Below are 18,185 nucleotides of genomic sequence, written 5' to 3'. Positions count from 1 at the left end.
ACACCCAGGACAGGACTCCAGTCCATCACTGGTAAACACACACACAAATAGGGCATTTAGCGAGACCAATTAACCTACCCCACATGTCTTTGGACAGTGGGAGGAAACCGGAGTGCGTGGAGAAAACCCAAACGGACATTGGGAGAACATGCAAATGCCACACACACACAGGTACCCTGAGCCAGGACTTGAACCAAGCTGTGGGCTGTGAGGCAGCAGCGCTAACCACCGTGCCACCCTACATTAAGATTAATTAATCAATTAATTAATTAAGAATTAGCTTTTCGAATGGGCTAACTTTAAACTTAAATTGTGTGTACTATTTCTTTAAGGCATTAATGCTAACAATGTGTCTGTCTTGAAGGCAATTAAGTCATACAATCTGGTCTTTGAAAAGCTTGCATTTCTTGAAAGTATATAATACAAATTAATTCCAGGTTCATGGCTTACTTCAAAAATAAGGAAGTGTATGCTGATAGAGCGCTGTTGAGATAAATGCCTTGGCTGAGCTATTTTTTTTGCTATTTTTTCTCTCTTCAATAAAGTGCTTTTGGATTCATGTTTCTGGATGGACTAAAGGACCAACACCCAAAGAATAACAGAACCTTTATTTTGCTGAAATAAAACTTGTGTTTGATTAACTTTGAGGGTTGTTATACATAATGCATTAGCACAGTTCAACAACTTGACTTCTAAAATAAGAAGGTTCTGACAAAGAGCACTGCATTAGTGCACCTATTGAGAGAGAGAGAGAGGGAGAGAGACACAGTTAGATCCATAAATATTTGGACTGACACAATTGTCATCTTTTTGGCTCTGTACATCACCACAATGGATTTGAAAGGAACCACTGAATATGTGCTTTAAGTGTAAACTTTCATCTTTAATTGGAGGGGAGTTACATCCAAATTGGGTGAATGGTGTAGGAATTACATCAATTTTTATATATGCCCCCCCCCCCAGTTTTAGGGGCCTCAAAAGTATTTGGACAAACTGACATAATCATTAATGAAATTGTGAGTTTCAATACTTCAATGACTGCCTGAAGTCTGAAACCCATAGAGATCACCAGATGCTGGGTTTCTTCCCTGGTGATGCTCTGCCAGGCCTGCACTGCAGTTGTCTTTAGTTCCTGCTTGTTCTTGGGATGTTTTGCCTTCTGCAAGTGAAATGCTCAGTTGAATTCAGGTGGGGTGATTGACTTGGCCATTGCAGAACATTCCACTTATTTGCCTTAAAAAAGTATTGGGTTGCTTTCACAGTATGGTTCGGGTCATTGTTCATCTGCACTGTGAAGCACCGTCCAATGTGTTTTGAAGCATTTGGCTGAATCTGAGCAGATAATATAACCCTAAACACTTCAGAATTCATCCTGCTGCTTTTGTCAGCAGTCACATCATCAATAAATACAGGGGAACCAGTTCCCTTGGCAGCCATACATGCCCATGCCATAACACTACCTCCACCATGCTTCACAGATGAGGTGGTATGCTTCGGATCATGAGCAGTTCCTTCCCTTCTCCATACTCTTTTCTTCCCATCATTCTGATAGAAGTTGATCTTTGTCTCATCTGTCCATAGGATGTTGATCCAGAATTGTACAGGGTTCTTTAGCTGTTTTTTGTCAAACTCTAATCAGGTCTTCCTGTTTCCTGTTTACATCTTGTGGTAAACCCTCTGTATTTAAACTGGTCTTCTCTTGATTGTTGACTTTGACACAGATACACCTGCCTCCTGGAGGGTGTTCTTGATCTGGCCAACTGTTGTGAAGGGGTTTTTCTTCACTAGGGAAAGAATTATTCTGTCATCCATCACAGTTGTTTTCAATGGTCTTCCAGCCCTTTTGGTGTTCCTGAGCTCACCTGTGTGTTCTTTATTTTTAATGTCTTTTTAATTTGATTTGGCCACACCTAATGTTTTTGCTTTCTCTCTGATTGGTTTGTTTTGAAACTGAAAGCAAAACGCCCCAAGAACAAGAAGGAACTAAAGACAGCTGCAGTGCAGGCCTGGCAGAGCATCACAAGGGAAGAAACCTAGCATCTGGTGATGTCTATGGGTTCCAGACGTCAGGCAAACATTGGCTGCAAAGGATTTGCAACCAAGTATTGAAACTCACAATTTAATTCATGATTATGTTCCTACACTGTTCACCCAATTTGGATGTAACTACAATCACATTAAAGATGAAAGTCTACACTTAAAGCACACCTTGATTGTTTCCTTTCAAATCCATTGTGGTGGTGTACAGAGCCAAAATGATGACAATTGTGTCACTGTCAAAATATTTATGGACCTAACTGTATATCACATTGACCTTCCATTACCTTACCCTAAGATGCCAGTGTAGCACTTTATTAATTTAGAGGAATTTAATGGAAATAACATTTAATGGTTTTATAGACCTTGACTAGCACTAGCCTTGCACTACTCTAACTAAAATTACATTGGGTAGTCCAAGACAAGGGCTAATCTGGGTCTGTGAAACCAGCTCTCGGAAAACTGCATACAGCATCATCGCTTTAACTTCGAAAACATTCTCACTTTTTCCTTGTATTGATCCAATTGGTTTCCTGTAGGGTGAAAGTTGTCCATTTCAGTACCACATTTAACGTTGCCCGATCTTTGCTTTTCTTGTTGAGCAAAGATTGCACTACTTAACCAAAATTAAATATTAGCTTTTAGGGTGTAATTACAGAGCAGCAAGGTTTTTCTATAACCTGACCTATAGATATTACAGAAGCCTTTTCTTGTAATTGAGAATCTGTGTCATTAGCCAATGGATTGGTCACAAATGTGATATGTAAATGCACACACGCACATATAAGACTTCAAAGAAGAAAGTCTCTTCCATCTGTATAATATTGATCATTTCACACATCAAAGTCTCCACCTGTCCTATTGAATCAGGGAGTTTTTCTTCAATTTAGACATTTAGGTGATTTATATTACAGGGGTTCCTGCTAGATTGTTGTTTCTCACCAACTTTGTTGAATTTTTGAGGAACACCACATAAAAAATCCCTGCACTTGCATTGGTACGTCATTTTTGACAACACCTTAGTATAAGTAACATTTCAAGTATCATTTTGATTGTACTACTCCACGTTTTGTAATGCTTTAAAATTCTCCTTGTGTAAAGTGGCTAAGGGTCTATACTAAACATAAATAAATAAATGCACATAAATAAAACTAAATAAAACTCAAAATTTGCATCCTAATCCTCTCCAACAATCTCAATCCCAATCTCCAGTCATGCCTATATTGTGCAAAACTCACCTCAAGGTAAGATAAAAAAGATTGATTAAGGTGATTTTTTTATATTTAAAATGATCTGCATTTTTTTATTTTTTTTTACTAAAATGCTTTTCTGTGTTAGTCAGTGCTTAGAAATATTATATGATAAAAAAGTAAAACGAAGTAAGGACATGATGCCCATCCCTATGTTATTACATTATTGATGGAGAAGTTGTTCAGCATTTAGTGGTTCAGGCAATGTAAATTATCTTATGGACCCTAAGAATGTAAATAGCATATATACCTGTATTAGGTAACACTTTACAATAATGGGCATTAATTCCTCATGAATTCCGATAGTGTGTGAAGACATGATATATATATATATATATATATATATATATATATATATATATAATGATCTACTTCATTTATTAAAAAATAATTCCATATGAATAAGAGCCTATAAATCATTACAAATTAACGTAAGAATTAAGAATTACGTCATGTATTCATGTGTTTTTCCTGTGTTACTATCAGAATTCATGAGGAATTAATGCCCATTATTTTAAAGTGTTACCATGTATTAAAACTTATGTCAAGCTACATTGGTCCCTAACACCGACGTATTAAGTTCGGTTTTAGTGCAGGTCATCTCACTTATGAAAACAAAACAAAAAAACATGAAGAAAAGCAAATAAGATTAAAAACAGAAGAAAGCATTATTGTCATTTTCACCTTCTAAGAAAAATAATGTGCAGAACCCAAAGATATGAAGTGTTTTTCATCACATCATACCTTAATATGATTAAAGAGTTAGTACTCTGATTAAAAATGAAGTTATTTTTACTATATTTGCTGTAACTTTGATAACTGAACTAATTTTACAAAACCATTAGCTTTGAGCTTCAGTTTTGCCATAGTTCTGCGTCACCAACACCAAAAGTGTATTGTGATTCTGACAAAATATTTGGAACATGGTAATGCATTATACATTCTGTGATATCTTGGTTTATGAAATAAGACATACATGGAGCTTATTTAGTATTACTGTCCTTAAAATATTCAGCTAAAATTGAGAACACATTTAGTTTTAACAGTGCTCACAAAACCAGAACAGATTTCTTATAATGCTCTCTCAATTCTTAAAAGAGATTTCGGGAACACTTTAAAATAATGCGGTGTGATTCCTCATGAACTATTTTATGAATACCATAGGATAAATACATCAATACCTCATGCACATCTGTTGAGCGCATGAACTCTAATCCTGACCCTAAAACCAAACCCTAACCATGTTATATGTGTGATTAACATCAGCTGAATTAGATGACAAATTGTTAGTCCTTTGATATTCAAATATGAATGAATGAGCAATCACACCACCTTATTAGTGTGACAGAGATTTCCCAAGATTTGTCCATTGTCTTTAATAGATTGCTCATCATATGAAGCTTAAGACTTGAATCTGCTATCTTCAATCACTCTCACCGCAGAATCTCTGTTGATCTGAGATTGAAAAGGACAGGGAAAAGAAACTTTACAACAACAACAACAACAACAACAACAAAATAAATCCCCGCTAGAATTATTTAGCCAGAGCATATTGGTAAACGTTGTCTCTTTGTGAAGCGTTACCATCTCCCAGTGCCTTCAAGCTCCTCTCTGGAGAGCAGTGGCAGACAGTAACAGACAAAGGGCTGAGAACAGAATGAAAGACAGTTGGAGCTGAAATCTGAAATGAAGATCCCCCGTAGAGCTGGAAAATAGCCACTTGCACAATGTGGCCATAATTGCTGCCTGTTGTGTTGATTGTAAGATGAAAGAAATGTCTGACAACCTGTTCAATTAAAAAAAAAAAAAGTTAATTGAAATAATAAAAATAATATGTTTTCAACTCCTACAAAATGAACAAACCATACATATACATACTGAATACTCTATAACTATGGGAATATTGAGAGTTAAGTCACAACTAAATGATGAAAAATGATGTTACCCTGCCAATTACTAATTAGGACTGAAGTGACTTAAACAAGCAAAAAGTAATAATACAAAAAAATCAACAACCCCAAAAAATGGCTTTAATCAATTCTAAGCAATTATCTTACATAATCATATCATACCAGTCATACCAGCAGTGTATGTAATGAATGCTCATGTGTAACCTGTGGAGAGATATTTACTTGCCTGTAAAATATGAAAACAGGCAAAGAAATATGACTCACTCCACACACTTGACATGTGGCCATTATATAATGGGTGAGTGAAACGCTTGCCATGTACCATAAACTTTTGGAATCACTGATTAGGACCAAGGCTACGGCATGTTAACCTCCTTCTTTTACAAATGACACCGATGCTTCCATAAAAATGAATGTGTTGCAAACAAGTTTCTGTCATAAAGTGCTGTCAGTCAATTTGGAATTCAATTGTGTGTTTTGTAAAGGCAATGAAGTACTTTATTTATAAGCAATGCAACGATCTAAGTAAAGTTGACACTATATTAGACTTTTATTTTTTTATTTTTCACAATAGCTCAGCATCAGTTTTGTAGTCTCAACTAGGCCAGTTTATTTCTTTGAAAGGACCAGTTTTCTGTCATTGTGTTCTCACCCTGACCTGAGCTAAAGCAAGGAAGGCACGGGCCTTCATAGGAGCTGATACATGACCAGGCTTGACTTTTCTTTTAAATATAAAAGGAAATATGATTCAGATTACTTCCATTAATACCATGTACAGATGTCTACCGTTTAGCTAATTCAAGAGAGGACACTTCACTTGAATAGGGTACAACACCTTACAGTTGGAAAGTGAATGAGAGTTATTTAGGTTTGCCCAGACTGGTTCCAAATTTATGTATGACCTGTAAGCATGTCTAGTCTTCAAGTCTTTGATTCTTTTTTATTTATTTTTTTTAAATGGTAGAACTTATGCTTCAGACTTTTTATATGATATCACATGAAGGTCTCTGATCCTTTTTGAAATCACTGATAAAATAAGCTTTGATGTCATCTGTACAGTTCACCTTTTTAATCCTGCTGCTCCACATTGAAGACAAGATGAAATCTAACCTAAACACACATTTTGCCCCCCCATTTTAGCTTCCCTTTCTGAGAGATAAGCTCATTTTTTTCATGTTTATCAGTCATCACAATCACACAAAGCGATATGCTTTTAAGTCGTTTCAGTAAAATCCCCTGGTATGTATTTGTGTGCACAAAATATGAAACTGCCTTTATTACTTTATTTCATCTCCAGGTCAGACATATGACAGATTTAATAATGCTGCTTATTTCATTCCTTGAAGATATGTTTATAATTTCAAAGTGATTAGTTTTTATGCCTGTCGAGTTTGCATTAATACAGTGGTTCTCCTAATAGCTTAAAAATGTGCCCTTCTTATTACAGGAACAAGCCATACCAAAAACACACACATACAGACAAAGACAATTACAAAGTCCCGGATTGAATCAAAACTTTGACCCACCCACTAATAGAAAACTACAAACCTGTACATCATAGTGAATACATGTATGATTGGAAGAAAGTGGCATCTAACTAAAAATGAAGTTGCAACTGAGTACAGTTCTGTAGTTTTCTATTAGCGGGTGGGTCAGAGTTTTGATTTAATCCCTGCCCAATGTCAATAGTGTCATTATTCCTAATATCACAAACTTATCAATTATTATCGAAACACAGTGAATTGAAATAACTCTGCTACTCTTTCAATTCCCAACACTGTCTAGTGCTTAGAGATGCAACTGGCACTGAAATGGACACTGTAATGCTTGTGCATTTAAGTGTGTATTCCTCCAAGAGTTTTCTTGGAGTGGATACCTGCACCAGTGTCAGATGCTTTATAAACAAGCCGCCAGTGAGCCAGCTTCTGGGCTCCAACTGATGGGATTCAGGATCAAAATGAAATAAATTAATTTCAAAATGCTAGTGAGGGGGGACAAAGCATAAATTAACATAGTAAACAGATTTCAGATGCAAAAGACTCCTTTGGCATTTTCCTCTTCCGCACAAGAGCTGCAAAACCTGTGTTGTTACCAGTCACCCAATTTCAACTCTCCTCTGACCAACTGTATGAAAACAAAACATGTATTTCTTTATTTATTCATTTACATATTCATTTTTTTTAGTCATGCATTCATTTTTGTTAGTCTTGAGCTTTTAACAGGTTGTTTAAGCCTGCATAAAGTATATGAAAGTAAAGATGCTGCCATTTCTGAGCATCTTTAGGAGTAACAGTTTCTAAGGAAAAAGAGCGGAAGATGTATTTTTTGACAATGCATCTTAATCATTGTGAGACTGAAACCGGTCACACTGATTTGTTAATATGATCAAATTTGGAATGCTTATTTTTATTGTGAGTCTGGGTCCTGAGCTGACTTAAAGTATCCCATGGATGACATAAACATGGTGGCATTATGGGTACTAGATCATTTTAAGGTGTGGGCCTGGGATCACTTACACCCACCCACCAGCCCTCTTCATGCCTATTCTCTTAAACACTGGCCTTGTTATGTTTTTATTAGGATCAAAATGCAAACCAATTACACACTGGAGCTTTTTCTCTAAATCACATAGAATGGCTGTGAATTTTAAGCAGCGGATTACAAGCCATCTGGGAATGCAATGGGCTCCAACACAGGCAGTTGAGTGCTAATTTGCCATTTGCCATGAAGTTCCTGTCACATCCCAATGTCTTGAAGTTCGCAGTTTTCGTTTATTTTTCTTCCTGAGCAAGGCAGCACGGATGGGCCCAGCAGGAGACACATGACATCAAAAAAGGATCCCATTTTCCCCTCTCTCAAAGGGCACTATGATTCCATTCCTCTTCACTTAGATACACACAAATTCCTTTGGAACTGGTATACATGAATGTACAATGATATTTTCTTATATTGTGGGTACAAGGCATGGACATCATAAGATTCCAGCTGAATAATAATTGCAGTCTTTTCAGGATGCACAAGCTGTAGTTTCAGGCTTGTAACGCAACATAAGGTACAGGGTGTTTCAATTGAACCTCATTTAGAATACATTTGTAAAAAAACAGACATGTAGAGTTCAATTCATAAATATATGGATTTGATTTGCAGCTTCTTTTCCACCAGTTGGCTCATTTTACATGCTGGTACATAAGTCTATTCAAAGTTCTGTCATGTCATATTCATGGTGGTTAAGCCTGGTTACAGTTTGAAATTAGATTTGGTGTATGCTTGATTACAAAGTAAACTGTAATCAACACAACAAAATAGTCCCAAGGCAGGGATTGTTCAGTTAATACTGTATTAACCAAGATTGAAAACCAGCGGTACCACCTTAGAACAGGCCATGCCTCTACCTCCACTGTCATGACTTTTTACAAGCATGTAAACTCATCCCTTTGTCTGTAATTGGCACCACCAGGATTAGATTATCCTGCTACGCATTTAAAGTGTTGTTGGCACATCTGTAACGCAAATGGATTTTCAACTAATCTTGTGAAGTAGAAATCACAAACCGTTCGTAAAAATAAGATTCTGTGTTTTCAGATTCTCCCTGCTGGAACACTCGAAGGGTTACACTTTCAATTAAAATAAAATGATAAAACTTCACACTCTGCTGGCGAGAGATCAGAGCTTTAATAAACAGGGAATACTGACAAGTCTGTGTTTCACACATTATTAAACTGGATCTCATTCTGTTTCTTGCAGGGGAAGAGTTTTATGAAACATCGCCATACGAGCCAGTGACTTTTCGCCTTTTGGATACATTCGGACTGGCTTCAATTATCTCAGGTGAGTGCAAATGCATCAGAACGGTTGCTTTTTCAAGTGACTTGCAACATCAAACCCTCCTGTAATCTATGCATGTGTCATGGAAGTCAAGTTTTTTATAAAGGTTTCCTTCTGCAGTTCATTGATCTAAGTGTTTTAAAACAAAGGTATTAATTGATCAAAGAAACTTTCACCTTTTTACGTTTTGTTAATGGTTGAGAATTAAATATTACTAGATCTCATGTGTTCCTTGTCTACAAGTCAAAACACAAGCTTTCTGATGCTAGAGACAACGACTTTGGGTATAAATAGAATAAAGAAAGATCTTAATTTACACTGAAGTCACCCTAAGTCACTGATGGGCACTTTCACAGGTTTAGACATTCAGTTCTGACACTTTTAACATCTGGATAATCATTACAATAAATATGAGTGTGTTTTTTTTTTTTTTCTCCCAGGCATAGTATGTCAACCAATTAAGGCTGTAACACAAAATAATTTGTCTGTCTCTCTAGATAATTGTGACATGCTCATAAAATACCTCTTTCTTGTTGCAATAGTATCTATGATGCCTGAGGATGTTACAATTCATGTGTACTTAAAATACACCAGGAAGATGATTTTACTCACTGTATCTAGAAATTGGTTGGTACAGATGTCTGAAAAGCTGTTTATTTTGTAAGTTATCCTTTTTTTAAAAAGACTGAATTACTGTAAAATGCAGTATTACTGTAAATGAAATGGCAGGAAGCCTTCAGGGCAGGATTAAAGTTCCCAGTCCCAAAACTGATTACAACACCTCCCTGGATAGGTGTAAAACAAATTATAATTGGACGCACAGACTACAAAATATGAAGAAATGGTGTTCTGATGTCTGCTCTGGAGTCTGCAGTGAGTTCAAAGCAAATTACCCTCGGTTCTCAACTTCAGTAGGGACTCAGATCTTTACAGCACCATGTCTTTAGCATAAAAGGTGATCTGCAGAGGGTTAGTGCCCCATCTATTCAGCCAATTCACTTTAGCTTAATCTCTAGCTGCCTGGCTAGAGGCAGTGATTTTCAGTTGGTAACTTATTCCCATACTGTATGACTTCCACAGATACAAGATTTAATTTCTGTTTCACATCTGCGTCTGGTTGATTCTAGCGTCTGAATCATCGCTCTCTGCGGTCAATGTGTGCCATTGTCTTGCATTCCCTTGGGCTAAATGGTGAGGTCATGAATTCCTTTTTCATGACCTTCCCAGTGACTTGATAAGAGCAATGTGGTGGAGGTTGGATTGACTACCACTGTCTACACTACTCAGTCACTACTGGTTCTGTTAGAGTTGTCCTCCTGCTTTTTGCCCGACTTTTTATAGTGTCTTTCAGTCATGCAAAATCCAGGAGCCCTACTTATACATAAATTGCTCTTTATATACCTCTAAGTAGCCTTGAAATCTTGATGCATACATGTTGTTTTCTTTTCTTTTGATCTACACAACCTTTGTCACACTTTCAATGTGGTGAAAAGGAGGGGTGTGTGTGACAAAATAAAATCAAAACCCCCAAAAAGTCTTCATTAGATAAATATTCACCCCCTTTACTCTGATGTTCTTAAATAAGCTCAGGTGCCACCAATAAGTTCATAGGTGTCCATTTGTGTGCAATAAAAGTATGTTGCATGACATCAGATTAGATACACCTGTTTCTGTGCGGTCCCACAGTTGGGCAATGCATTCAAAACAAAGATACTACCAAGAAGAACAAGGACCTTGCAGAACAATTCAGGATACAATTTTGATTTTACAGGCATTGATGGAACAATAATTGAACAATTGGCTTAATGCAATGTCTGGTCAAACTCCACCCAGGTGACACCAACCCTACTCTGGTAGCATGGTGGTGGCAGCAACATGATATAGTGATGGTTTGAATCTGCAGGGACTGGGAAGCTTTGTCAGCGTAGAAGGCAAAATGGATGGAGTTAAATACAGTTGAATCTTTAAAGGAAAACCGGCTTTAGTCTAAAAAAGACTGGGAGGAGGATTCACCTTTCAGTGGGACAATGACCCCAAACACACAAAAGCAACACTCAGTGCTTAATTTGTAAATGAAGAGGTGCCAGAGCACAGTGTGAATGGGACAAAGCGGATGTACGTGGGGGAGCGGAAGTACCAGAGGGCTTAGTGTGACAACGTGCATAAAGCTTAACATCAAGGTAAAGCACTTTCAACACATTTTCAAGCCACCACTGTAGATAACACGCTAACAAGGAAACATACAAAATAAAACATTTTAAATTAGTAAATTCAAATACCATAATCATATGCTATTAGGCCAACCTATTTTTTAAACATTTCCACTCCCAAGGAGGCATTGTTGGTCCGTGGGGTTTCAGAATCTGAATGTAAGGTCTCCTACTATACTGTGTATTGCCAGCCGCAGCCCTGGCAATTTTTGCACTCTGTACATTTTGCCGCCCCTCCTTTGTAATGTTTGGTGATTCTTTAAAAACCAGGATGCACCATTCCATGAAACTCTATGAAACTTAAACTGGATTCTTTCTATATCTGCATAGACAACATCATTTTAATTTTCACATTCCAAACTCCCCTCAAAGCAATCACCAGACAGCAAGAAAGCAACAGTATATTCTTCCACTAATGGAAGTTGCCATGCCTGGCTTTTCTCTCTGCAAAGGCGCTTTAAATTCAGTTGTTGAGTCAGTTCATGGGAGTTCTAAATCAGCTGTAGTTTTGAAAAGCTGCGCTCGCCACTTGAAACGGTATATATATGCATCAAGATTTCAGGTTGTTACCCAACAAAATGTTAAAACATCCAAGGTGGATGAACACTTCCTATAGGCACTGCATATTATTTTGCTAAACTTCATCTGGGTCTTTCAACATATAACAAAAGAAAATGTACGTATATTCAGTTGCAACCACTATAGTTAATATCCCAGTTTTCCCCAAATGAATGTCTGGGGTGTGTGGTGATTTATCAGTATTAGTTACTGAGTCATCTGCTCTGAACAAAGACTCTTGAAGTTGTATAACACCATGGAAAAGGAGGGCAGTAATCAATAGCATGTAACATGAAGCATAATTAATTGTCACCAAAGGGTAGTATACATCCACCTTTGGATCATTAACTACTGTTTAGATCCAGCAACAATATATCAAACCCGTAATAAGCAGAAGAATACTACACTACATAGAAATATTAGATGTACATTGAAATTTCAGTTGAGTGCAGAGAGGATTGTGGGTAAGGAAAGCGAGCTAGGGCTAGGACCAATAATGCTATAGCCATTAGGATTCAGATAAGGTCAAACCATTTTGGTTTCAAACATCTACAACTTTAATTCCTGTTGTACCTGATGTGTTCCAAGACAAATAGTTTTCTCAAAATTAATCCCATAAACCACTGTTTTTCAAATCCGGGTCATCCATGGCTACAGCGCAGTAGGTTTTATGGGATCTCCTTACCTCATCACCTTGACCTCGACACAGGGTTACATTGGCTCTGATAAATAAATAATGAGTTCAATAAACTAATTAACAAGCACAAGTGGAATTCAATAAAAAAGCAGTCTGGATGTAAGGAACACTGCGTATAAAGTGTGCTGTGCAGATTAAAAAAAAAATATATATATATATACTGATTTCTGGATCTTAAAGGGTGAGATTCTCCAACAGCACAGATAAACCCAACATAGGATGTTGTATAAACACATTGGGCATCCATTACCACATGTATTACATAACACAGCTGACCTAGAATTGCAATGGCAATGCCTATTCAAATCAGGGGCAACAAGCCACTGATGTAGATTCATGGTCTACAGTGTTGATGCAATATGAAGTAGTAGCCTATGTAACTGCATTAGGGAAATTAATGCAGTATTAAGGAAAATAAGGAAGCAAAAGTATGAATTACAGAGTTCTTGTCTTGCACGAAAGGACTTAATATACAAACAACAAATAAGTTATGAGTGGAGCAGCGATGCATGCATATTAATTTGTTTTTGGAAGCCTGCATATTTAACTGTACTCACAAAAAAAAAAAAAAAAAAAATGCATAGCTTCTATTATTATTATTATTATTATTATTATTATTATTATTATTATTATTATTATTATTATTATTATTATTATTATAGTTAAATACATATATTTCTTTGCTTTGTTTGACATATTATTTGACATTTGACACTATAATACTCAATGTGCATCCTACATATAATGATATTTTATGAAAATATGACATGCCACATGTTGGGAAATACAATACATATCTGAAATCAAGGAGACCTTTACAAAGTAAGCACTGCTGACAGGGATTGTTAATTTGCTCATGACTGAAGAAAAGAATAATCCATAAATAAGCAAATGTACTCGTAAAGCATTTAATTGAGATGTAATTGCCATTGAGTCAGGCACAAATGTTTTGAGTAGCTATAACTTTACACTTTACAGTTCGAAATAATGGGCCTTGTAATTGTCCCGGAAATTGTTCACATCCTGTATTTTTTAATTTGTATTATTTTTTTAGTCAATCAAACACAATTGTAACATTTGCATCTGTGCGCTCTATGGTGCCTGTCTGTCGAAACAACGGAAATGCAAATAGAAAGACCTGCAGCAAAAAAAAAAACACTGTGATCTATAAAAACACATTCCAGAAAACTGCCGCTCACACTATAAAATATGTCTGGCCCAAATTTGAACTTTAACATGCCCACAGGGAACTAATTAAAAATACTTGATTGTGCGAGGCTACCCTGCTGTGTCCCCTGTCTCACACCCTTGGTCTACCAGGTTAAACTGTAGCTCACTGTGACCCCGTCCTGGATGAAGCCATTACTGAAAATGGTCGGCTGGATAATTGTGTGAGTGCATGACTACTTTGGTTGCATTGAGCAGTAGGGACAATCCTCAGTAAGCTGTCATCAAGGGTTGGAATTGTGGTTTGAGTTTGGGTTGGGTTATTAGTTTTTAACGAATGGATTTCTGATCTGCATCACTTTAGAGCAAAGCTTTCATAAGGGGGCATTAGTCAAAGTAACACTGCAAATTACTTTGTATATTCTCAATTGCAATCTTTTATTAGGGAAATCTTAATGCTTGTACAGGTATAATTGTATTGTATGCGTGTTCTTTTATTTATGTATGTATGCACATATGTCTGTATTTTATGTATTTATTTGTTTATTGTAGAACTTTCTAATTAAACTTTAATTGTCTTTTAATGTTCTAAGCCCCATAGCTTTACTCAGGGGGGAAACCTTGCTTATACCTTTTGACATTTAATATGCAAGTTATTACAGCAAGCTAATTACGAATTTATGCAGACTTGTTTAGTATACACCACTCTCTTTGCCTCTGTGTCACTGGAGCTGCAATTTAACACTACGGCAGTTAATGCAGTGAAAGTTATGACCATAAAAAAGGGCAAGGTAAAAGCTTGCAGAAGATCATTCACTCAGGGCTGAGAGATCTATGGAGTTAGTTGAAATTTCAATCAGTTACTTTCAGATTGACTCTGAAAAGATAGCCAAGGGATAATAAAACCTGGATAATGTTTTTGCCTTAAGCTTGATATATCAGAGACCCCATCTTTTCATTTTTTCTCCAACGGAAGTTGAATACTTTATTTTCATGTCTTGGGGATATACCTGATGCTCAGTTCTTCCATCAAAGTTTTTGCATAATCTTTTTTGTTTTTGTTTTCTTTTTGCTGTTAGTCATATACGTGTGAGGGCTGACTAGTTTATAAAGTTGCTTGGTGAAAATAGCTTCTCTGTGAAGGTAGAATAGGATCATCTTCAATGCCATGGTTCCACCCTGTGGCATCTGCTTTCTTATTCTACAACAAATAGCAATCTTGATAACACACAGACAAACAGACAGATAGATACATATATATATATATATATATGAATAAAGGATTGTTTTCATTATGTATTCCAAAAAAGCAGAAATCAATTAAAAGTTGTACATTCTTTGCCAGGCCCTTTGCACTAACAATGACCTAAAAGGAAGAGATTAAATCAATTTAACGGCAGAGGTGCCTCAGAATTCATCTCAGTACATGGCTCACAGTACTGCATTGTTTGAGAACCAGTCCCGCAATGATTTATGCATGCATACACAGAGTCTCGAGTTTGCAAATCGAAAGGAGACCTATGGCATCAACGGGGAATTGGGTGATGAAGACTGCAGTATTGACTCCAGCTGACGCAGATATGTGCACTGGGGCTGGGGCAATGCCAGAGCACTAGAGCAAAACAGAGTTCAGAGCAAACAGCATTTGAATGGCAGGAGTCCAAAGCACAGCAGGTGTTGTATGAAATTATATTGGTGGAACAAATTCTCAGCCCCTTAGGGCTAAACTCTGCCAAAAGTGGAAGCACAGCATTCTGGGTGTTGGAAAGTTGTGCTCCTACCCATTGTGCTCTGAATTGATGTCCTAGTTGCTTAACTGATCCAGTGGTCTAATTTCTACAGTCTAAATATGAATCTAATTTCAAATAAGCCTTTTAGTAGGTAAATTGCTCCATTTTCATTCTCCTGGTGCTGAAAAAAAGACATTTAGTATAGATTTGGAAAATACATTGTGTTGTCTGTCAATTTGTTTGTGTACGTGCATGGAATTCTGAAAAATGCATAATTAGTCATTGACAGGTTTGAAAGTCTATGAACTAAAAAAGTGTCATCAACATGAATGACTTACAGAGATAAAATAAGTTCCCTTTTCACATCTTATCTTTTCCAATGTTAACAGGAATATTGTATATGCCCATTTCACACTTGTATGTTCACTGTGGTAATAAGTTAGTCTCCAATTAAGTGATAAAAATAGGTTAAAGAAAATGCATAGATCATAACTGATAATCACATGGGTACAACATGCGTGTCCTAAAACATTCAAGTCATATGTCAAAAAAGTGAAACGCATTAGTCAATGAAATCAAAAGAATTTAAAGTAAATTAAAAGTTGATACCTGCAAACTGCAATTCTAATATAAGCTTCCTTTCCCTCTCTACCTGTTGCAAATCTCACATCTTGATCTGTGATTTTATTTTAGAGTTTGCCAGCTGGGTTAAGGTGATGATTTAAATATTTTTCCCTCCGTAATTGTCTCTCTTCGATAATACTCCCAGTATATTGCATTGTACCTGCTTAGTAGCTGATTCTGATTGAGACATTTTGTTCCTTTTTGTTGGTTGCATTTATGAAGAGTATTATACACAGTTTGGTTCTGTGAGGGTCTTTTTGAAATACAATTTTTTGTATTGTATTGTATTTGTATTATTTGTTGTGGAAACAGTTATTGTGTCCTATTCATTTTGTTTACTGCTTGTAGATAACCAGCACGGTGTTTCCCATCTTACATGAGCAACTTACATTTCCATTTTTTTCAAATAAGCAATAGAGCCTACCCAACCCTTGGTCATAAAAAAAGCTATTATTTTCCCCCTTGTTTTCTGACGAGCTGATTCTCGTTCTCGTTATTTAAAGCACAGAAGTGGTAATCTGTATTCCTCTATACCACAGACAAGGTTGAAGCAAGTATGACTATGTTTCCCATCAATCGTAAATGATTTTCATTCATTCTCCCAGCAGCCCGTAAACCCTGACATGTGCCGACCGTAAAACAGAAATCAGCCTTCTGCCACTGACACCAAGAGACACAGTAAAATATGAGACGTCGTGTGAGGGGATAGGATTTTTATTACATGACATGAGATTCATTTCATGGGTCATTTCAATAGCAGGTGAAGTTATGATTTCTCTCTCTCTCTCTCTCTCTCTCTATATATATATATATATATATATATATATATATATATATATATATATACAACTATATTTTAATGTTTTTTTTTCTTTCTCCTTTCTTAGTGACCAAGTGGTGGGTTTACAGTTACATTACCTGAGGGGTGGAATAATACAATTATAAAAACATTTTTTTGTTGTATTGCTTTACTGTAACGTGAAGGTGAAATCACCTTATACTTGAAAGTGGGATGGTTTTGTATCTGATTTGTAAATGTGGAATCAGGATATGTTTTTCTTCTCTTCATAATTATTTTCCTTAAAATTCAAGGACAACCTCACCTTCCACCTCAAGGTGGAAGTGATTGCTTAGGGATTACTCATATTTAAGGTTCTTAATGTCCTGGAATGGAAGCTACTTGATGTGGCTTTTGTTGGGATACAAGTGAATAATATTGCTCAGTGTAAATATATGTCTTTTTGGTGAAAAATGTTAATTCAGTTTAAATATATAACTAACCATACATGATGTTAGTCATTTAATTAATTTAGAGTCCAATTCTAGTGATCTATTTTGCAGGGCCTGTTATAGACAACCCAATACAACATCCCAGATATCTAGAAAACTGCCTTTACTGATTCTGAGTGTCTGATAATAATTCCTTGCCTGATTTGAATTGACTTGAGTCTGACTCAGAATCTTAAACAATTGTTAACTACAGAGCGGTGACAAGCTCTAACATCTGTCGTACTTGCTATGATAATGATGTGAGAATCACTGACGGTGTTTTTAATTGTTCAAGGACAGGAAGAAAAGATGGGGGCATAGAATAATCTTTGCTAATTGTTAAGTGTTAACTTGAAAATGAAAAACAGGGTCCCTAAGGGGGAGGTGGAAAGGGAGTGGAAGAAGGAGTAGGAGTAAAAAATAGAAGGAGAGGGAGACGGAGAAGGAACAAATTAAGTGAAGGTCAAGCCATCTGAAAGGCAATTTAAAACAAGACCAATCAAAACGCACATACACACCCTGAACCTGCACATTTTTTAAAAGGAAGGTGGATCTTTGGAACATATAAAACCAATGCAGTACTGAGTGGTGCAAACACAGATAGGCCAACCAAGTGCTACAGTTGCAGACACAGTATCCAGGGATTGTGCTAAAATCTGTTTTAATAGGCTTTGGGTTTCACTGCCTCTGACCTTGCCATATCAAAAGGTGTTATTAATTAATTCATGCCTTCAGGATATATCAGAAGGAGGGAAGGAGTGGTGATGGAGTGAGAAGCCTGTCAGAAAAAGACAGTTCTCGCATCACAGCACCACGATTACGAGCAGAACACATCAGAGCCAATCAGTTTAAGCCTTGGAAGGGAAAGACGAAAGGCCTCACAGGTGCTTTGCGATGCCCTGTTCGTT

At 36.6% G+C, this 18,185-nt stretch overlaps 1 protein-coding gene across 1 annotated transcript in view; it reads left to right on the top strand.

Annotated features, from left to right (window-relative positions):
* gfra2b (GDNF family receptor alpha 2b) overlaps positions 1-18,185 on the top strand; it is a 109,024-nt gene that overhangs the window by 23,787 nt on the left and 67,052 nt on the right. The window contains exon 3 of the mRNA XM_066714482.1: positions 8,942-9,025. Within this exon, the coding sequence (XP_066570579.1) occupies positions 8,942-9,025 (84 nt within the window). The remainder of the gene's footprint in view (positions 1-8,941; positions 9,026-18,185) is intronic.

The sequence above is a fragment of the Amia ocellicauda genome, chromosome 9 (assembly GCF_036373705.1).
Source record: "Amia ocellicauda isolate fAmiCal2 chromosome 9, fAmiCal2.hap1, whole genome shotgun sequence".
Taxonomy (NCBI): Eukaryota; Metazoa; Chordata; class Actinopteri; order Amiiformes; family Amiidae; genus Amia; species Amia ocellicauda.
The sequence above is the reverse complement of the archived record's forward strand: the minus strand, read 5'-3'. Positions and strand labels throughout refer to the sequence as shown.